Genomic DNA, 23,042 nt, shown 5'->3' with positions numbered 1-23,042 from the left:
TAGCTGGCCCAAGAGTGGGGTGGAAATGGATATTTTGCAATATCCCTTCTCCTAGGAATGGGGATTTTGCAGTATCTTTCCCCTGCCACGCCCACAGCAGGGGAAAAAAAATTGAATTTCAGCCCTGAGCTGCACCTTTTTTTTAAGCCTAAGAAAGATGTACATGCTGAGATGAATAGCAGAATGTTTCTATGCTTCTGTTTGCATGAGATTTGTTTTTGTGGCTGTTGTTGTTTTGAATGTTCGCCCGTTATGGACAACTGGAAAATTTATTGTATTAAATATTTTCTAATCCGTTATTACAATACTTCTGTCAGAATGAGTGAAAGAATTAATCAATGACTGACTGACTGAATGAATGAATGGAGTCCTCTTTCTATATCCTTTATGACCTGTTAAATTTGAGATTGCATCAGGAAAGCCTACTGTATATACCATATCAGCTCTGCAGCTGGATGTTTTCATTCCAACAACTGGCCAGGATTCACTTGATATATGAAAAAGTCTACATCTTGTTACACTTTGACTCAAACTCAGTGAAATAGTACCTTCATGGTGTCCTATCAGAATACTAGGGGACTACAGGGGACTATAGTAACAGGAAAGTCTCTTTCTTTAGCAGGTTTTTATGTTCTTTAGAGAATGTCAAGCTAGAGGATTACCTTGGGGTAAGTCTGATTCAGAAGAAATATAAAGCAGCTGCCTGAGGGTGTTTGCATCTAGGCCGACTGCCAAGTTTTAGTTCTGAAACCAAATAATGGTGGTTGCATATTTTTTGTTCCATGTGGAAAAATGATAGCTATGTTGCATTGTAGCTGCCAAGTTTAATATCTGCAGTACATTGGGCTAAATCTTGCATAAAATGGATCATATTTTTTAGGGTAGCATTTTCCAGTTAGAAAATATAATGATGATGATGGTGATGATGATGGTGATGATAATAATAATAATAATAATAATAATAATAATAATAATAATCTCTATCCTGAGCTATAAAAGTACTATGTATAGTACCCGAATATAGCAATGTTGCTTTTGGATTGTAACCTTATTCCAAGAAGTTCAGTGGGCTGTCCTAGCCTCAGAACTAACATGTGAAGTTAAACTGAGACAGAATGATAAAAAAGCAGAAGGGGAAAAACAGAAGGGAAATTGTTATTCATAAGGAACAGGTGGAGATAATGGAGAAGGAATAAGCATGGTAGTATCAATGGCTTTCTGTTTTCCTGATTGTGACCCATTCAGACTGCTGCTTTGCAAAGCTTTCTTCCTGTTCAGCTACCTTTTCATATGCAACATCTGTAATTCAGCCCCAGCCAGGCATTTGCTTGTCAATCCCAAGCCTGGATAAATGAGGAGGGTTGAGATGAGACCTGGCAGCCTACCATGAGAAGATCTCAGCAAGAAAATGTTATGGATAGGTTCCCAAATGAATCAGACAATAGTGCTCCTAGTGGGACCTCCAGGTCAGAAAGTACTGACTGGGAAAAAGCAAGAACTCGCAGCGGGTAGTCAAAACATTAAAGATGTGCCTTGGGCAAATCCAGCAGGGACCCCCAACCATGGATGCAGCCATTGGTGAAAGTAAGGGTCTGTGCTGTACAAAGACAAATCGCATAACAATGTAGAATGTCCGGAATGTGCCAAGGTAAAGGGCCAGGTTGAAAACCGACCATCTTGGCATCATTGAGTTACACTGGATAAACAACAACTATTTCCAGTCTGAGGAATTTATCCTCTATTACTTAGAACACTAAAAAAACCAAGTGGAGTAGCACGAATCCCAGCAACCGGTTAGGTCCCACAGAGTTGGCCTTCTCCGGGTCCCGTCAACTAAACAATGTCTACCTCGCTCTGTTGCTCTCTCTCTTGTTCTCTCTTTCTCTCTCTTCCTTTCTTCTCTGGAGGCTGTGCAAGGTTTTTCTTATTTTAAAGAGTATCGGAAGCACTCGGGGAAAGCGCTCTGAGCGAAGGGGCTGCAACTCGAGACGGGCAGGGTAGGCGCTCCTGGAGCACTCAGAGAAAACCCTCTCATAGCCTGGGAGCGCTTCGGGAACACCTGCCACGCCCTTCTCGTAGTCCCTTCGCTAGCGGCCGAATAAGGAAGAGGAGAAGCCGCAGCCGCCACCGCTGTGGAAGGAGCCGCCCCAAGACAAGAGGTGGAGGAGGAGAAAGTGGTGGGAGGCCAGGGGCGCAAGGGGGCTGGAGGTGCCTGGGGCAGGGGACAGGGAGGCTCGGCACTGGCACTGGCACATCCGTGGCGGGCGGGGGCACCCAGTGGCTCCCGTTGTGCGGCTTTAGAAAAGGCTGTGCGGGAAGTTGTTTTGGGTTGCGCGGCCGCATGGCTGCATGCCTTAGAGGGTACAGTGCTTACAACCTCATCAGTGTCGCTCGCTGGGGTGACAATTTGCTTTTCATTTTCCGCACTTTCCCACGCCTTTGGCTTGCACTTCAGACGGGAGATGGCCGTGTGAGGCTGGAGGGGAGCTGGGCAGAAGAGAGGGAAGCTTATCCAAGGCCAGGAAGGAGGAAAGAGGAAAAAAGCAAGCAGCGCAGACACAGCAGCAGCAGCAAGGGAAAAAAGAAGAGCCAAGTCGAGACTAGTAATCCAGGAAGTGACAGCCACCGATCAGCTAGAGCTGCACATGCATCTTCATTTCTACTGGTGGAATTCCCTTCCACCCCATCCTGCCTGCTGCCCATCCCTGGTCAGACCTAATATGGATCACCACCATCATCACCATCATCCTGTTCAGGAGGCTGTCCTGCAGACTTGTTCTGAACACTCTGTACCAATAAAGGAGAATATTTGTAGTTCGGGGTTGAAATGAGGGATCCTTGGTGCTCTCTGAGCTTCATTGCAGGTGTTTCATTACCCAAACTAGGTAACATCATCAGTGCTGGATCTCAAGATGTTACCTAGTTTGGGTAATGAAACGCCTGCAAGAAAAGGAACACCCTTTTGGCAGCAATATAATATTCTGCTACAGCTGCGATTCAAAGAGTTTTTCTGTGCTTAGTTGACAGCAAGAAATGTAAAGCAGTTTTGGAACCACCGCATAATACTGTTCCATGTGGAAAATTGGAAGAGATCAGGAGCAGTGGTGAAATCTACTTACTAGTACAAGTGCACTAGAGTGCCTTCCGTCCCCTGTCCTATTGCTCTCCTATATCTCCTATACCTTTCTTCTATTCCTATATCTCTTCTTCTATTCTTTCATTGATATGTTCTATTACTATACCTTCTTTTCTATTATTTCCTAGATATATTTTACTATGAGTATCTCCTCTATAACCTTCATCATGTATTTTACTATGTGTATATAGATATATACCCACTAAAACCCTCATTGTGTATTGGACAAAATAAATAAATAAAAATAAATAAATACCTTCCTTACTGGTTTGGAAGCATTCATTTGCGCTCGTGTGTGCTTTTTCACTCTCTGCGTAAGTGCAGAAGGCCTTGCACATGCGCAGAGTGTTAAAAAGTTAAATGGCGACATCCAGGTGGGTGGGTGGAGCCTCGCGCAGCTACAGTTCTCTGAACCACCTGAACCACTCTGCTACCAGTATGCCTGAACTGGGACAACCTGGTGGCATTTCACCCCTCATCAGGAGTGTGGATCCAGCTTTGTCCCTCACTGTAGGGATGGGTCCAACTTAGCAATACTCCATCTCTCGTGTCCCTCTTTCTCTGTACACCTGAAATGGAAAGAACTTGGTGGCCATGCATTGCATGCGCTTTCACAGGGCAACTCCTCCCCTGAAACATCTTTTTTTAAAAAACCTGCCGAAAACAAAATGGCGACCACATGCACAGTGCCAGAAACACACGTGCAGAGAATTTTTTTAAAAAAAAAATTAAAAAGACGGTGGACTGGCACTGACCGATCTGGTTCGATGATGTCATTGTGATGTCCCCAGTGGGTCGCTACCGGTTCAGGCAAACTGGTCCGAACTGGAAGGAACCCACCCCCCGAGGATCCTACGTTGCACACAATAGTAGGATGGAGGTTTTGGAGGAGAGGTCTTGCTGGGCCCCATGGATAAATTGGCAAGTCAACAATTCCCTATCTCTACAAAGCCATGCACATAGAGCATCTGAAATAGACTGAAAAGAAACTGTTTTGCTAGCAGGGCAAGTGGGGAAAACAGAACACATTAAAAGAATTGAAACTAAACTTCAATTTTTTTTAGGAACCTTTTCAAATAGCAAAAAGTACTGTCAGTGTGAATATTTGGGACGAAAGATGAAAATGGGCAGTGACTCAGATCTGGCTTTTGAAGAGCAATCTGGAATAGAAACAGTCCTTTCTGTGATTGCTCTGGATGTTCAAGAAAGAAAGAATATAGAGAGAGAGGGAAGGCAGGAGGAAAGAAAGAAAGAAAGAAAGAAAGAAAGGAAGAAACAAAGAAAGAAACAAAGAAAGAAAGAAAGAAAAAAAGAAAAAGAAAGAAAGAAAGAAAGAACAGCCACGTGCATACCTTTTGTTTTTCAATATATATATATATTGTGCTGTGCAGAATGAGGGCGAATATTTTAACCCTCCCATGTTCATCAACAGTGTTTCAGTTCTAGCATAGTGCAAACCGTGTTGCATGTGTTTCACAGGATTGTTTGGATGTGATGGAAGCCAAGATTCTTAAGCATCTAAATTTGCCCTAATGTTTCAAATGCTTTCATCACAACGGTAGAAATAAATTGCATTGAAATAAAACAGACCTTTTTTCCAAGTGAAATTAATTTTTACAGGAGTGATGGTATCTATTAAGCTCTTGACATGTCTCCAAAGTCTTATGCTAGGTCACTATTCCATTCCTATGAAGATTTTATGAAAGCTTTTATACAGAATTGTTGTTTCCCAAGACATGTATTGTATCTGATGTAAATTGATGTGAGTCTGTTCCTGCAGAATGCATACCATAGTGAATGTTCGTTATTACTCTTAACATGACGGTGATCACTTCAGATTTTTTACCATAATTATCAGGGGGAACCCTGCCAATCGTATTTCATAACAAACTCTATTCCAGTTCATTTTGAAACCACAATTTATCATACATTTTTGAAGACAAGTGGGTTGTAGCAAAATCTTGGACCAGCCTTCTGGATTGTCATGCCAAATTTCAGATTTTGGCTGAAAGTAAATGTTGCAGATATTTCTGGTTAGTGGACTGAATGTGCCTAAATATTTGCTTTCTTAACTAAAAGGTTAGTAATACGGGGGTGTGGGATGGGGGAGGAGATCATCTTTATTCAGTGGATATTCAAAAGACTTGTTGAATAAAAACACACACACCCTCACCGTCATAACCCTTTCCACTTTCTATCAAGTTTGTCCCTTACATTAATAGTGCAAGTATGCCCAATTTTGGAAAAAAACTGAAATACCTCCAGAAAAAGCAATAAAAACTAAGATCTATGATTGCTCCGAGATGGATAAATTTACATTGGAACTAAGAGGGCAAAAGGAATCAGAATATTACGAAACGTGGGAACAATGGTACAAATGGATCAAATTAAGAAAAACAAATAGTAAAATTATAGGCAACAGTCAGAACTAGAAGTAATGTAAAATATAAATATGTAAACAAAAAGATATAAGAATTATGCAATTGTAAATAGGAATATATAACTATATTGATTATCATGTTAAAGAAATAATGTTTGAATAAAAGTATTATGATGAAATATAGATATGTGATTTTTTATTTTTATTTTCTTTATCAATCAGTGCAAAATTACTAAAAGTATAACTATCTCATTGTTTTTAAAGAACATGTTTTTCAAAAACCAATAACGTTTTCTTAAAAAAAAAAAAAGTACAAGTATGCAAAACTTACCACATCAGACATTTTTTTCATTTTACAAAAAAACTTTAATTTTCTTAATATTTGAAAAAGTGATATACTGTACTTTACACTGGTATCTTTGTGTGATTTTTCTATTCTTTTTCATATTTCTTTCAAAAAAACAGAAATGATGCCATGTTTTAATAAGAATGTCACTCCCTGACATTTAAAATTAATGAAGCATGATACATAACATTCAGACTGTGTGTTTCTATTTCTCAGAAGTAATTTCTTTTCTCAAAGTGAAACAAGCTGGGATGTGAATACTTGTATTTCTATGATGCCAAAGGGAGAACTAGACTGAGATAGCAAGATTTGCCGCTTAAAATATGCCTAGGTTCATAAATTGTACTAAACAATAATTTAGTTTGTTTCCTTTTGGCTTCCATTAATGGGCAAATCTAGCCATTGTGAGTTTTAGATCACCATTGATGGCTTCAGCATGTTACCTAGCCAATTGTGGCTTCCTTGTTTATCACTAATTTATATGAGATACCATTTCCAGAAACTCTGAGCAGTTTAAAAGGTAAATAAAATTAACAAGAAAATTAACAAATAATCGGTCCAGCATCAATTGACTTAGCATAACTTTGTCATCCCTGATCCCTTTATAAAAAGTCAAACTTTTCTTCAAGCGAAATGTAACAGGGAAGGAATGGCTCAGTTATTATTTATTTTTTGGGGGAAGGGGGAATCTTCCAAAGAAGGAAACCATATTGAAAATGCTCCATTATAGTGACTGTGTAGATGGCATTTCATCACCAAGTGAGCTTTGGAACGTGTTTTTCCCCCTGATCTTTTACACTGGCAGATTGATCTTGGAAGTCTCAGAAATACTATATTTAGGCCTTCAGCCACGGTGGATTTTAAAAAGTATAACCAGAAGTTGAATTGCCCCTTAAAAATAGCAGATAGCCATTACTCTCATAGTAGTTATATGGCTGGGGCAGGTTCTAATTTTTTTACTGCCACTCTGTAGGCAAACATTGTGATCTACCTTGCTTATGCACCTTGTGTCTCCTTATTATATGTATGCTTTTGTATTACTATTGGTATTTAACTCTGCTTTTAGTTCATCTCAGCTGATGATGTATTTTTAAAGATGCTGCATACCCTCTTATGCAGCTTGGTCCACCTAACTCAATACTGCCAACATCAGAACAAACATCCTTTATCACTAGTCATTGTGACTAGGGTCGCTCAAAGTTGTAATTCAGCAACTTCTAGCGGTTGTAGGTTCTCTGCCCATTTTTATTTATTTATTTATTTATTGGATTTATATGCCGCCCCTCTCCGAGGACTCGGGGCATCTTACAACATATAAAAAGGCAATGTACATCAAAATCCAATAAATTAAAATTAGAAGTTACATCTAAAAACTAAGGAACCAATTAAAACACACACATATCCATTCAATCAACAAATCCACTATACATTCATTGGCCAGGGGGCAGAATCTAATGACCCCAAGCTTGGAGGCATAGGTGAGTCTGTAGACTCTTATGAAAGGCGAGGAGGGTGGGGGCAGTATGAATCTCCGGGGGGAACTGATTCCAGAGGGCCGGGCCCCCCCACAGAGAAGGCTCTTCCCCTAGGTCCCACCAAGTGACATTGTCTAGTTGACGGAACTTGTAGAAGGCCAACTCTGTGGGGCCTAACCGGTCGCTGGGATTCATACGGCAGGAGGCAGTCCTGTAAGTAATCTGGTCCCATGCTATTTATACTGTTTCTATTCCAACAAGTGTCTTTCAAAGCCTTATTCAGAGACTGAACAGCATCTTCTAAATGCTCAATGAATGTTCCATCACTTTGTTATAGATCTTCCCCATTTACCCTATCTACAGTATTTGTCTTTTTCTTTTATTGACTTCTCTAGAAACCTTTTTCAGGATGTCTGCATTTTATTGTCTTAAGCATTGCATATCCAGTGGTTTTTTTCTATTTAGTGTCTGTACCTGTTGGGTATTTCGTGAAGAAAGTTCATCTGGGCCAAAGGGAGCTGGATAAAATTTATGACTTTTCTGAGAGCAGAACAGAAACTATATTTATGCTACTCTGAAAGTGTCACCCTTGTATTCTGATTGACTAGCTCCTTTCATGGCTTTTCATAATTTACCCATCATACTGCATGATACTTTAGAAGTTCCTCTCCAATATTTTATCACATTGGGCAACAGATAAGCCACCACTGCATGCTTATATTGCCCATTAGGAAAACAACCACAGCTGTAAAATGCTGACATTGACTAGGGATAGCAGCAATGGGTTCCTTTGAGTTTACAAAGAGAAATCTGTGCATCTTCCTAACAATGGAGTACTCATAAGGTCCCAGGCAGAGAAAGGCTGTGAATGCTGCAAACAGAAAGGAGCCTGAGATTGTGCTTTGAATAGAATCTACTGGAGAAGAATTGGTTCCAATCTAGGGAGGAATTACAGTGCTGGGCAGCAGGCTGTGAGGACATAACCACTCAGTGGAAAATTATAATTGCTGTTGTTATCTGGTGGTTGAATGCCATCTAATATTTAAGATCAAGTTGGAAAGGTCATTTTTTAATGTAATCCTTTTCAGAACAAACACTTAAAAACCCCTCCATATTTTCCTAATTCTTTGTTACCATTTTTATTCCTGGATAGAAACCAGGCTTCAGTTATCTTGCCTTAAGTGGGGAAATACATGTCCCAAACACCTTGAGAGCACATTATCCCAGGGATGATTGGTTATTATTTAGATTATATGCAGCACAGTGCATATTAAGTGCAATGCTGGCAGATGTATTAAAAGATAAGGTGGCTGTGCATACCTTTTTTTGAGAATTCAGTAAGTGACAAATGAGAAAAATGCAATAATTTATGAGATTTTAAATAAGGATCCTTCAACATTTCAGAAATTATTCTGGGCTAATTCTACCTAATTGTGAGACAGCTGATAGTGTTGTTCTTGGTTTTTGATTCTCAATAAGCCTTTTAACATTCAGACCTATATACTGCTTCACAGTGCTTTACATCCCTCTCTAAGCAGTTTACAAAGTCAGCATATTGCCCCCAATAATCTGGGTCCTCATTTTACTGACTTCAGAAAGATGGAAGCCTGTCAGAATCAAACTCCTGACTGTGTGCAGAGTTTGCCTGCAATACTGCATTCTAATCACTGTGCCACCACAGCTCTTTTAGGTGTCTGTTATTCTATTATTGATCTGAAAAATAAATTTTAAACAAAGATTTTTAATAATTTTTATTTTCAGGAACAGTAATATGAAAGAATAGTAATGGTGCAAAACTACATTATGCATTATGATGTATGGTGTCTAATGATGTATTATTAGCTCAGATGCATCATTGCCACAAGCTTAAAAAGCCTTTCATTCCTGTTCAAGATCATTTTCAAACAGGAGGTTTTCACTGTTGAACTAATCATAGTTTCTTTCGACCTCATATCAAAATTGCAGAGAGTTTGGGTTATTCAAACTTCCACCAGTACTTTGTTTACTAACCAGAGTTTAAACTAAGCTCATGTGAAGACATGAGAAAGAAGACGTGATTAGCTTAAAGATAGCAGCCAAAGCTTTCAGCTTCTTTGTAGTCATGTTAGCGGAAGTAGGAAGATTCAAAGCTTCAGATATAATGTTAAAACACTGTTCCAAAAGATGCACAGATGTAGAAAAAAAAGAAGAAGAGGAGGAGAAGAAGAAGAAGAGGAGGAGGAAGAGGAAGAAGAGGAAGAAGAGGAAGAGGAAGAAGAAGAAGAGAAGTAGTAGTAGTAGGAGGAGGAGGAGGAGGAAGAAGAGGAAGAAGAGGAAGAGGAGGAAGAGGAAGAAGAAGAAGAAGAGGAGGAGGAGGAGGAAGAGGAAGAGGAAGAAGAAGAAGAAGAAGAAGAAGAAGAAGAAGAGTTCACCTTCAGAATTTATACTGCCTGTTGAAACTGCCCAGTTATTTGTTCTATTTGGAATATATTTATCCAATTTTTCAGGAATCATCAAAGTGCTATTCAGCAACAACAAACATATAATTGCAACATAAACCACAATACATCAGCAATGAAAAAGAATCAAAATTTAAAATGTATATCCCTTAATGGGCTTAATAAAGCAGAGGGCATTGATCCTAACTTCAGAAGGAATATATTTTACAGTTTAGATGCAACACCCAAGAACTATAGTTTAGCAGAAACTCTAAATTTATCTGTATTCAAAAGTCCTTACATTTCTTAGCCATTTTCCTGTGCTGTGTTCAGAAAAACTGACTTAAAGAAACTCTGCACTGTTTTTGGCAAATTTCCTGCTTTTATAATTGCTATTTTATGTCATGTTCTATTTAATCTGAATTTGGTCTCTGCCTGGTGAGCTTTTGTTTCACACTGCCTCGGGCTATGGTCCTGTGTACACTTGCCTGACAATAAGTCCTACTGAACACAGCATGACGTATTTGTAAGTAAACCTGCTTGGGAATGGGCTGCAGATCCTACATGCTCTGGCTGGCATGAGGTCATTGATTTGAGCTTGCTGTGGTTCTCTTAAAAGAGGAAAGGTAAAGAAGCCCTTTAGCATAACTGAGCTCCTGGAATGACATGAACATGCCCCTGCAGAGTTTTTTGACAATAATCTGGAGGTGGTTTGCCATTGCTGCTTTCTAAGATGGTGATCAGCTTCTTAGCCTAGGCTTTTAGCCTTGGGATTCACATCCAGGTCCTGAGCAGGCTTGATCCTGTTGAGCTTCTGAGCAGTTTAGGCACCTCCTAGTGACTAGCTCTTTTTCCAATAAGACAGGGCTGCCAAAGTCCTGGCTGGTGGAACAGATGTGTTGCACGTTGACCACACCCATGCCTAATTTAGCGAAGGTGGGGAATCCCAATATGTCATGTGACACCATCATGACAACATAAGTTTGACACCCCTGCCATAAGAGCTCTTAGATTTCCCTAAGGAGAGTCAGTGTAGTGTGAAGTGCCAGATTAGGACTTGGGCGACCAAGGTTAAAGTTGACCTTCATCTACAAAATCTCATTGAGTGATTCAGGTTAGTTCCCATTTTTCACTCTGTATTACCCAAAGGACTGTGAGGATAAAAAATGAGAGTGCTATATACTGCATCGAGTTCCTATAGCTCCTTGGTTTATAATTTACAAAAATAACAAATATTTTATTTGTTAAAATTCATGTTGGAAATAAACTATGGGTTACTTGGAGGAGAGAAAGTAAGTTGAAAGCATTTGTTATGCTAATTTTGAAATTGGACAAACCAAAAATTGTTCCAACAGGAAATGGCAAGATATTCATGTTACAAAATTAATTTTTACTTAATATTTCCGTTTGCAACCCCTGATTAAGTTAGATGGAATCGTTTGGAAATGTAACTGTTTGCATTGAAACCCTGGCTGTTTCCCCAGGCATTTGACTCAGATGTGTAGGCGGTGAGGTGAGTTGTTGCTCAACCCTGGGTCCCAGGAATGGAGTAGAGGTTTTAAGTGTGATAAGTTCTTGTGTTTTAGTGATGTAAACTGCTCAGAGTCATGTGAAATGGGCCGTTGTTTAAATCACATAAATAAGTAGATGCAGATTTTACATGCATTTTTTGGAAGTATGCTGTGAATTGCAATTGGCTGTTCTTCAGGAGATATACTCGGGATCAGAGTCCTTCAGTAAGAGATTCTAGAAGATTTCCTGGATTACACAGCAATCTTCCTAAAGCAAATTTGACTCAAGCTATATAAAAGTTTGTGCTAATAGGTTGAAACCCAGCTATCCAGTTGTGGTGCCTTTGGAACAGTTTTACATTCATATGATAAGAAGAGAGAGGGGGGGGGAGGGAGGGAAAGGGGAGAGATGTGGGTGTTTGTGTGTTTGTGTGTACAGGGTTTATGAGATTCCAGTACTGATATGTCTCATTTTTGGGCCCTTCTTTTCATGTTTATTTATTGCTAAATATAATCTGCAATGAGAATGTGGATTATGTTAGAAATGGGACAATTGTATTGGCAGAAAGAATACTGTCTCATAGTTGGATGTTTTTGCTCTTTCCACAAGCAAGCAGTCTAGTTATACTTCACTGACATGATCAGCCAAGAAATCTACATCTGTATCTATTGAGTGAAATGTACCCACTGAGAATCCTTTTGACAAGCCAGACTAAATCATGGTCTGCTTTCATCCTAAGGTCTGGCCAGGGATCTTCTCCTTCACATCACACTAAAAACCACAAAAATAATTTGTGAAGCCAATTCTGCTGGCAGGAGGAATAAAATGGGAATGATCAAACTTGGTCACAACAAGCTCAGATTCTCAGAATGTTGACATGGTGTGACATGAAAATGTGTCCAATGACCTTCAAAGTAAACTGCTTGAGCAGGATTTTTATGCCTACAACTTAGAGGTGTTGCCAATCTTTTTTTTCATGCTGTGTATTTTAAGTGCTGCTTCCTTCCCCTTTCAGTTGTTGTTAACAGACAAAAGCCAGGAAAAGCTCCAGGCCCAAACAAGATAAAGCCTTGTTTAAAAGTCTGTGCTGACTAATTGGCCCCCATCTTCACCCCCATCTTCAATAAATTGCTAGATATGTGCTATATGTCTTTTTTTGCTTCTAACACTCTACTATCATCCCAGTGCCAAAGAAGCCCACCATCAAGGAACTGAACAACTAAAGACCAGTTGTTCTAACATCTGTAGTTATGAAAACGTCTGAAAGGCTAGTGCTGTCCCACTTGAAAACCATCACGGATCCACTGTTAGACCCCCTGCAATTGGCATACCAAGCAAACAGATCAACAGATGATGCTGTTAATATGGTTCTGCACTACATCCTACAACATTTTGAATTTCCAAAGACCTACGCAAGGGTCCTCTGTAGATTTTAGTTCAGCATTCAATGCCATCATTCCAGACACTCTTCTAATTAAGCTGAACCAGCTAGCAGTACCTGAACACACTTGAAGTGGATCATAAGCTTCTCAGCAAATAGGAAGCAGTCAAAACTATTTACTAAGGCTACACTATTAATCTTCTCCTTGTTACCGTCACCCATTTCCTTCTACTAATGACTATGACTGTAACTTTGTTGCTTGGATCCTTACAATTTATGTTGATTGGTTCCTAATATGATTTGATTGCTTATTTGTACCCGGACTATCATTAAGTGTTGTATCTTATGATTCTTGATGAATTTGTTTTTTTTCTTTTGTGTACACTGAGAGCAAATGCATCAAGATAAATTCCTTGTGTGTCCAATCACACCTGGCCAATATTGTTCTGTTCTGTTCTATTTTAATGGCTAGCTATTAAACCTGTGAATCTTGAAAGAGTGTAATGCAAAGAATAATTTCTGGAATGCCATGGAAAGGCGGATGCTTTTTGCATCCAGAGCTCTTAATAGATACAACATTGTTTTGTTTGGCTGCAGGCTATTTCCTTTGTTATGTCAGTGTTCCTCTGAGCTAGTGTGTGTTAGGCCCCTTTGGCTGCGGAGAGGTTTTTTTTTTTTTACAACTGTTTTTGTGCTTGAATAATAGCAGTGTTAAGAGTGTATAATACTGTAAGCCTTTCTTTTTTAAGAAATAGAAGGACAGCAAAAAAGAAAAAAGAAAAAAAGAGGGATTGTGACTTTTTAATACTACTGGAACAGACTCTAACCAAAGGAGAAAAGAGACTTGGTCACTTTTATTGGGAGCCACAGTAGGTCTTTTCTTGTTGACTGATCTCATTCTTGCTTTGCCCTTTTTACCTTGTGCTCATGCCTATGTATTTGAAAGCTAGTGTGGCTTTTGTCCCTTCCACTATCTGCCAGGTGTTTTGCTAACCTCTTTTCAAAAATATGCAACTGGGGTACAGAAACGGCTCAATTTTTGCATGATGGCCAAAGCAGTAGTTAACAGTCCTCCTCAACAATTGCTGTATTTTTGGAGTATAAAATGCACCAGAGTATAACACGCACTTTAGTTTGGGGGGAAGAAAACAAGGAAAAAAGGCCTCTGCCATCCAGCAATTTGTCAAACAGCAGACAACACAGATGATACACACTGTTTGCTGTGTATGTCTGTGCATGTGTGCTTGACCCATAGAAATAGCAAAGAATTGGAGAAATTATGGCAGTATATTAATCCCAGAAAGTTTTGCTAAATGTAACCACACTAACTCCTCCCAGTTATTTAAATAGATCTATTCCAAACATGATTAAGTGAGGGTTAACTCAGCTGTCTTATCTTAATAAAAAGGACACTGTTACAGTTCAAATTATATTTTTACAGATCTTTAAGATGAGGCTTTCTGAAGTATTCTCTGCTATTTAAAAGAAGATACAATAGCACTGGGTCTCTTCAGATCAAGCATTTATTTTAAAAAGCTTCTTCATTTTGTTAAATTAATAATAAAGCAATCTTTAAAAAATAAGTCTAATAATTTGAACATTTTATAGGCATTTATAGTTATTGACTTACCTCCTTGCAGCAAAAAAACAGTCAATTTCAGCATAGTGTGATCCTTCCAACAATTTGCCTCCATGCTGCTTTAGTTTCACTTTCATTTTAGCACATGGACTTGCGGGCACCTTCAATCAATCAGCTGAGTGTCGGGAGGCAGATAATCAGTGACTTATGCTAAGCAGCCTCTTCTGCTCTTTGCTGCAAGGAGGTAAATTGCTAGCAGGCAGAGACCAAAGAGTGGAGGTAGATGTACACATTCAGTGTATAAGACACACCCAAGTTTTTACCTTCTTTGGGGGGGGGTGGTAAAAAGGTGCAGTAGTTCTTCAAATAGAATTTCAGGGGGAAAAATAATTGCCTTTTCAGAATTTGTCCTAGACACAAAAGCATATATTTGTGCTGAATGAGAAAAGAACACTTTCAAACCAAGCACACAAGTTGGATCTGCCTATGTTCATGCACAAGCATTTGAGATAGGGCTTGATTGTGTATCGAGGTCGCTTGTTAGGGTTTCAGTGACAATTGCCTCATTTTGGAAATGACAGGTTTATCCACACTGTAAAGCTGCTTCATCACCAGCATGAACCAAGAACCATTTGTGGCACCTAGGAATGGCTCTGTACACACCCACAACACCGGCAGCGGGCCAGAGAAGTGCTGCTTCACCAAGATGAATGAGGAAAAAATGCTTTGCAAGGAAACAGCATGCTTTAAATATAAAGTTGCTTTAGATTTCATTTATATTTGTGTACATGGGGGGGGGGATGTTTATATCTGGGTGGCACACAAACTGGAAGTATATTTACTCAGGAAAGTCCACCCAGAGGAAGGAAGGAAGGTGATTGGCAAATGCTTTCCTGGAAAAAGAAAGATGGGAAAGCCCAGCAACCAGGGAATTGTCCAAAAGGGAGGATGTAGTAGCTGCAATTTGGACTGAATACTGTGCAAAGTGTTGCCAAAGCATCTCAGTTCAAACAGGGTTTTCTTAAGATGGCTTAGAGTCAAACAGCCATGAACACAAGAAAGGAACGCCTTAAGATACAATGCTTGTAAGATTGTGTTAGACTTGTCCTGTTTTGTTCCTACAGCCGTTTCCAGTGGAGTAAAGAAGACCTTTGGACATATCAGGTTGTCACTGGTCAGTATCCAGGTGACATGCAAGGTAGAAGAACGCTCTATTTGGATATGCTTCAGAAACTTCTACCTCACAAATCAAGACAAAGCCTAGTAAGCTGTAGAACTTCTCTCTTTTTAAAAAAAATTAAATTATCGGGACGAGAATTAAGTTTTAAACATTTTTAATAGGTTTTGCTGAATATAAGATTTTGTTTAGCACCACGCACATGAAATTGCACTTGGGACTTTTCATTTTTCCTCCTACTATGATCTCTGTCGTTTTTCAAATGTGTCCCAGATCATCCCATCCCTCCAAAAATAGTACAAAACATTCACACATTAATTTTTTTTAAAAAGAACATAATACAACACAATTCACCTAAGCCAATGTTGTGGTTATGGTGCTCGCTGAAATACTGTACTATAATACTGTGTGTGAGTGGATTATGTGTTTGTAAATACGGTGCTCCGGTGTTCAGACCTCCAGGTTCTCAAATCCACATCTGCAGTCTTTTAAATCCACCCAAGCTTATCATATGCCTCTAAATCTATTATTAATAGTTGTAGCTGTTCCTGAAGGTTGCGGACTGCCTGGAATGGGATTCAACAGGATACAATTTAAAAATGCTGCCAAATCTGAAAATTGTCAGAAGTTGACACACACTCTATATCTTACATGTAGGAGCAATTTCCTGTTTTGATATACTGTAGATTACTCCTCACTTTTTAACATGTTCATTTATTTGTGTATATACTAGCCCAAATCATCTTACAGTATTATTGTCCTGGGGAAAATAGCAGGGGGAAGGAGTATTAGGTACATTTACTTTCTTGAATAAAAGTAATAAAAGAAGGGGGATATAAATAAAGATAATAAAAAAATCCTCCACATGTTTCATGAAAGAGGTGTTTCTTTGTGGCTTTCCTAAAGACTAACGTTGGGGCTGTTCCAATCTCTGGAAAGAAAATATTCTTCAAGGGTGAGGCCACCAGAGATAGCAGTTGTCTTCAGACTCTTCTCACACACCCATTTCTTGAGGAAAAACAACTTTTGAGACTTCCTCCAACTGAGTAGAATGGCATGGAAACCTATGGCCCTTGAGATATTGCTCTCAGGAGTCCCAGCCAACATGGCTAATGGGGAAGGGAACTGAAAGTTGAAATACACTAGGGCCACAAGTTCCACACTTTTGCTCTGCATTCTGCTTGGAACTGTAAACGTAATGTATTGTTGTTTAAATGTTCCGCAAATCCAGTACTGTTAGCTGGCAAGCAACCCAGCCATTCAATATCTCAAATAAATGCTAGATGAGATAATATAAAAAGCATAACCTACATGCCCACACTAACAGGCAGCATTCAAAAGTGCAAACCTTAGATTTATAACTTCGCTTCTTCTCTGAGCTCAAAGCAAAACACAGCAACAGCCATTCATTTATAAATAATGGAACTTTCATTCATAAAACTCTCCACATACCACTGTGAAATCCATGATAGCGCTCCAATTAGTTTTACAGAGCATTTACGTTTTATTCCTGCTGCATTTGGTGCAAACTTTTTTTTTGCACACAAAGTGATATGTCTAACAAAATGTGTAATAATTGTTTTTCGGGGGAGGCAATTCAATAGATCCACGAGAGACGACTTGGGGAGAAAACTAGCTTTAAATTTCTCTACTTTCTCAGTGGCAGCTGCCTTTTATTCTTTTCTTTGACCCCCTGTCAATATGTTGGAAATGTTTCTGGGTTGTTGATTTAGTTACATTAATCCTTAATGCAACGTAGCTCTTGTTAGTTTCTGAGAAGGGCATGATTCGTTCATGCTTTTAATAGCTAACCTTCTCTTGGCTTCAAATAAGGTCATTTTAAACATCCAATTAAAGCAACCTTTAGCTGTTAGGGTTTAGAAGATCAATTCTGCCGATTTCCAAAATAACCCCCTTTTCCTTTGTTGCTTCCATTCCCCGCCCTTTCAGATTGCTCATGAAAAGTCTTGGGACCACTATTACTTTACCAGAAACCAATTGAGAGTGCTGATGTTCAACTGGGCCCAAGCTAGGAAAACATTCTTAGTGAAGGCGGTGATGACTCTCGCAGAAGCTTGCGCTGCTTATGAGACTGAAATGATGGTGGCTAATAATAGAAGAAAACAGCAGGAAATATGTGCTCATCTGAAAGAGAAGGTAGGCTCAATTGCCCAACCTTCTATTAAATTATTGCTGCTTTGCATATCCTGTCTTGTTCAGTATTGACTTGAAGGCAAGGGGGAGAGAAATGTGCATTAGCTGTCCATGGGCTTCCACCTTATCTGGAAACACTAGTCATTAATTCCGCTTTTCAGGATGACACTGTTGAATTACACACCCTCAAATGGATTGGAGAAGTCTTGTTTCACTTTGTTACAAAAAGGTGAGTAATTTGTTTTTTTAATTTACGCGCTCTTGAGACTTTGTGTTAAAGGGCCAGCTTTACATTACTTCTACGCGTCTGTAGAATTAGGTGTGGAAATGTGTTTTTCTCGGGTGGGGAGAGGGAGAGAATTTTAATTAATCCTATCCTGATGCCATTTTGGGATAACAACTAATTGACTGTGACTTATCTTCTCCCACCAGCAGTAACAGCATGCTGGAATTAATATGGCTAAAATGGGGCTGCAGGGAGTGTGCATCTATCTGTTCTGTAAATGTGACTCAGGTCCATATAATTGGGATATGGAAGAAAAGGAGGGGCCCTCCATGGAATTATCACATTCCTTCAGTGTAAAGATGCCAAGCCGAAATCTCAATGCGAAAAAAAGATAACCTGGAAGCCTGGAAAAGGAAACCAATTGTTGCTAAATGATCAGTGCAAACTGAACAAATAGTCAACACACTTTGTTCTGCCAACATTCCTGGAAGTTTTGCTCTGGCTTCCCCGTGGTCTGTACTTCTGTATACTGTAATATAATTGAAACAAGATATTGATGCAATATGATTGATATTTGGTACTTATGCAGGCTATATACGGCATGTTGTGTTTGCAAAATGCACTGAACCATAAGCTTACTGTAAATTTTAGATTAATGCATTGTGCAAACCTAGCATGTGAGGATGGTTCAGTTTACCATGGGGAAGCATGTGATCTGAGCACAATTCATCTGCATTATTCTGTGTATGTTATTGTACTCTTCTTGGAATTAAATCAGACCTTAGTAGCAGTACCTCAAGTTTGATGATCCTTCTATTGTGATAAAGAACTGCTGTCTTTAAGACGATGCTCATTCACCTGTGGTACAGAGTGATCCATCTGATTTTTGCTATACTTTTGTGGCACAATGAAAAATGAGCATTTGATGAGCAGCAGTAATAGTACTGTCAGAAGCTCCTTTGACCTTCGACCATGTCTAGTGCAGGTATCCTCAGTTAATGATGGCAATTAGGACCAGAATTTCCATGGGTTGTAAAATGTGATGTTACAACATCATTTACTGGCGGCAATCCTGGTAGTTTCGGTTGTTGTCATAACCCAGGACCTTGCAGGTCATTAGACAGGAAGAGGTGGAAATCACAGGTTGGTAAGTGCACAAGTGCTATGGAGGGGATGTCGCAAGCAGGCGCTTCTGAGTGAAAAAGTTGCAGGAGTGGCAACAACGTCTGATTTCCTGCTGGCCCCGGCATTGAATTTGCTTGTGGGAAGCCGGCAGGGAACATTGGAAATCACAATCGTATGACTTCAGTACAATGTAATAATCACAAACTGGACACTGAGTGCCAGAATCACAGCTATGTGACTATGGGGATGCTTTAACAGCTGCAACTTTGCAATCGGTTGTAAGTCCTTCTTGTTCATCACTCTTGTGACTTTGGATGGTTGTCAAACAAGATGTCAAAGTTTACCTGTGGTAATTTATAGCATTAGCATTTAGACTTATATACCACTTCACAGTGCCTTTACAGCCCTCTCTTAGAGGTTTATGAATCAGCACATTACGCTCACAATCTGGGTTCTCATTTTGCCCACCACGGAAGGATGGAAGGCTGAGTCAAACTTGAGCCGGTGGTGATATTTGAACTGCTGAACTACAGCTAGCGGTTAGTTGAAGCAGCCTGCAGTGCTGCACTCTAACCACTGCGCCACCCCGGCTCTTCCTTTTTGGGAAGTTCTTAATTGCTAGGGTTCCCTTGATATTATAGAACATAATTATTTTCTATGCAGAGGGCTTCATTCCTACTATTAAAGCCCTTCATGGCACCAGACCAGAATATCTCCGGGACCACCTTCTGCCGCATGGATCCCAGCGACCAGTTAGGTCCCACAGAGTTAGCCTTCTCCGGGTCCCGTCAACTAAACAATGTCGTTTGGTGGGACCCAGGGGAAGAGCCTTCTCTGTGGTGGCCCTGACCCTTTGGAACCAACTCCCCCCAGATATCAGAGTTGCCCCCACCCTCCTTGCCTTTCGTAAACTTCTTAAAACCCACCTCTGTCATAAGGCATGGGGGAATTGAGACTTTCCCTCCCCCTAGGCTTATAAAATTTCTGCATGGTAGGTTAGTATGTATGATTGGTTTCTAAATTGGGGTTTTAAATTAACTTAAATATTAGATTTGTTTACATTGTGTTATTATTGCTGTTAGCTGCCCCGAATCTGCGGAGAGGGGCAGCATACAAATCTGATAAATAAATAAACAAACAAACAAACAAACAAACAAATTAAGTGGAAGTAAGATTTTCTTAACCCACTATACCACACAAAATCTCCTAATCGGGGGAATAAAGACCATCATCTTAGAACTAAGGGGAAATTTTCTAACCGCGAGAACAATTAACCAGAAGAATAGTTTGCCACCAGAAGTTGCGGGTGCTCAATCACTTAAAGTTTTTAAGAAGAGATTGGACAGCCATTTGCTTGGAAGGGCAGTGATGGCGAACCTTTTTGGTTGGCATGCCAAAAGGAGGTGTGTGCGAGTGCTAAGACATGTGCATGTACCCAAACTCATTCCCTCTCCCTCCATGCAGTGGTGGGCTACCAAAATTTTTACTATCACACTGTGGTGGTGGCTTATGAATTTTGTTTCAACATCTTTCAGTGCAAATTAGGTGCTCTGGGGTGGAGCTCCATTTTCGCTACCCCACTGCGTTCCCCCCATCCAGGCAGTAGCCCACCCTTGATTATCTACTAATAAAGTGTATGTACACGCATGCATGTGCAACTCTTCTAAAATTATACACATTCAACCTCATTTAGTGCAATAGGAAAAACATACCCAGAGCCCAGAAGGGAAAAAAAGGGGGGGGAAATCAAAATTTTGCTACTGGTACTATGTAGCTGACTGTACCCGTAGGAGCCCATCACTGCTCCCATGCATGCATACCCCTCCATGCTTCACAATTCAACCCATCCCTGCATGTGTGCACAGGCCTACCTGAAGCCCGGGATGGTAAAAAAATGGCCAAACCAGAACTTTGGAAAAACGGACTTCCGGTTTGCCTATTGTGCTGCTTTTTGCAGTCCAGAGGCTTCAGGGAAGTTTCCCTTAAGCCTCTGGAGGATGAATCAGCCCTCTACAAGGCCAACAATCAGCTGGCTAGCGGCCACATTTGTGCTGCAGCTGACATAGGGCAATGCCTCGCATGCCCTCCGATATGGCTATGCACACCATGTGTGACACATGCGCCATAGCTTCGCCATGATGGGTAAAGGGCAATGATGGTGAACCTTTTTTTCTTCGGGTGCCAATAAAACATGAGCGTGTGCTATCGTGCATGTGCGAGTGTCCACACCCACAATTCAATGCCTTGGGAAGGCAAAAACAGCTTCCCCTGCCCTCTGGAGGCCAGAAACGGCCTGTTTCCCAACTTCTGGTGGGCCCAGTAGGCTCATGTTTCACCCTCCCCAGGCTCCAAAGGCTTCCCCGGAGCTGAGGGAAGGTAAATACGCCCTCCCCCATCTGGAAGCCAAAAACATCCTCCCAGAGCCTCTGTGTGAGCCAAAATTCAGCTGACCAGCATACACATGTACGCTTGAGCTGAGGTACGGCAACAGCCAGCAGATACAACTCTGCGTGCCACCTGTGGCACCCATGCCATAGGTTCGCCATCACTGGTATAGGGTCTCCTGCTTGAGGGAATGAAACAACTGGTCACAGCCAATTTGCTCTGGACGGGTCATCATGGCTAACTCACCACGTCCAACTCACCACAGCCAACTTACCATGGCCAACTTGCCACGGGACCACTCGCCATGGCCAACACTGCAGGACAACTCAATACATGACAATTCAGAAATTCTATTTAGTTATTTACAATAAATAAAACGTATTTTAATTTTTGTCAATCACATTTCATTATGTCCCTCCTTTTGCATCCTTTCTTTAATGATTCTATCCCCCATTTCTTTGATATTAGTGTAACTCTTGCCCCTCAGTGAGCAGTCCCGCAGCGAGTTGGCTATGGCGAATTGGCCGTGGTGAATTCTCATAGAACATGGGTTTGGACTAGAAGACTTTCAAGATCCCTTCCAATTCTAAGAGTTATTCTAAGATAGTGGTTTACCTTCTCAAAAAAGCAATCGCTGGATACAAAAGAATGGAACATTTTGGGTTATTGTACAACTTTCCCTTTTTATGTAAGTTTATTCAGAAGATGGTTGGCTTTCAGTTCCAAAGATCTCTTAAAAAGAGATCATCCTCATACTTTTAAGTTGGTTCAGACCTGGTTTGTAGCACTGGAGTGGCATTGATTATACTTGTTAAAAACGTCTTGGGAGTAACATAACCTATCCATTTTAACCACCCTGTGATTTATAATACTATCAAGCATGGTATCCTTATGGACCAACTTAGGGATTTAGGAATGGAGGGGACACTCTTCTGTGTTGGTTCTGTATTGGACCAGAGTACCTCCGGAACCGCCTGCTACCACACGAATCCCAGTGGCCGATAAACTCCCACAGAGTTGGCCTTCTCCGGGTCCCGTCGACTAAACAATGTCGTCTGGTGGGCCCCAGGGGAAGAGCCTTCTCTGTGGTGGCCCCAGCCCTCTGGAATCAACTGCCCCCGGAGATTAGAACTGCTCCCACCCTCCTTGTCTTCCGTAAACTACTTAAGACCCACCTATACCACCAGGCGTGGGGGATTTGAGACATCTTTCCCCCAGGCTTATTATAATTTATGTTTGGTATGTATGTGCTGTTGGGTTTTTAATTATGATAGGGTTTTTAGTTTTTTAATATTAGATTTGTGCCATTATAATATTGTTTTTATCGTTGTTGTAAGCCTCTCCAAGTCTTCGGAGAGGGGCGGCTAATAAACCTAATAAATTATTATTATTATTATTATTATTATTATTATTATTATTATTATTATTGGTGGAAGTACTAGACGTTTAACTTTGTGGGGTGTCATGCTTCTATTTTTCCCACGCTTTTGTTCTGCTTCTTCATGAAACCATTCTGGAGGTCTTCTGTGACTAGAAAGCAAAATATCATTAACGTCTGGATAATATTCAATTATACAATGCCACACCTGGCTAATTAAGTGATAGAATTCTTTTTCAACGCCTGAACACTGTGGAATCTGAATGGGAAAGGACAAAGTTTGGCTAAATTCTAGCAGCACTGAATGGCTGAGGGAAAATGTAACTTAGAATGGCATAGCATTGTTCCAGATGAAGTCAGTGCAAAATTTG

At 40.3% G+C, this 23,042-nt stretch overlaps 1 protein-coding gene across 1 annotated transcript in view; it reads left to right on the top strand.

Moving 5' to 3' along the window:
* Positions 1-23,042, top strand: part of CCDC148 (coiled-coil domain containing 148) — a 205,830-nt gene that overhangs the window by 108,959 nt on the left and 73,829 nt on the right. Inside the window, exons 10-11 of the mRNA XM_070731569.1 lie at positions 15,351-15,489; positions 17,354-17,560. Of these exons, the coding sequence (XP_070587670.1) occupies positions 15,351-15,489; positions 17,354-17,560 (346 nt within the window). The remainder of the gene's footprint in view (positions 1-15,350; positions 15,490-17,353; positions 17,561-23,042) is intronic.

The sequence above is a fragment of the Erythrolamprus reginae genome, chromosome 1 (assembly GCF_031021105.1).
Source record: "Erythrolamprus reginae isolate rEryReg1 chromosome 1, rEryReg1.hap1, whole genome shotgun sequence".
Classification (NCBI taxonomy): Eukaryota; Metazoa; Chordata; class Lepidosauria; order Squamata; family Dipsadidae; genus Erythrolamprus; species Erythrolamprus reginae.
Note: the sequence above shows the minus strand (reverse complement) of the source record. Positions and strands in the feature narration are given on the sequence as shown.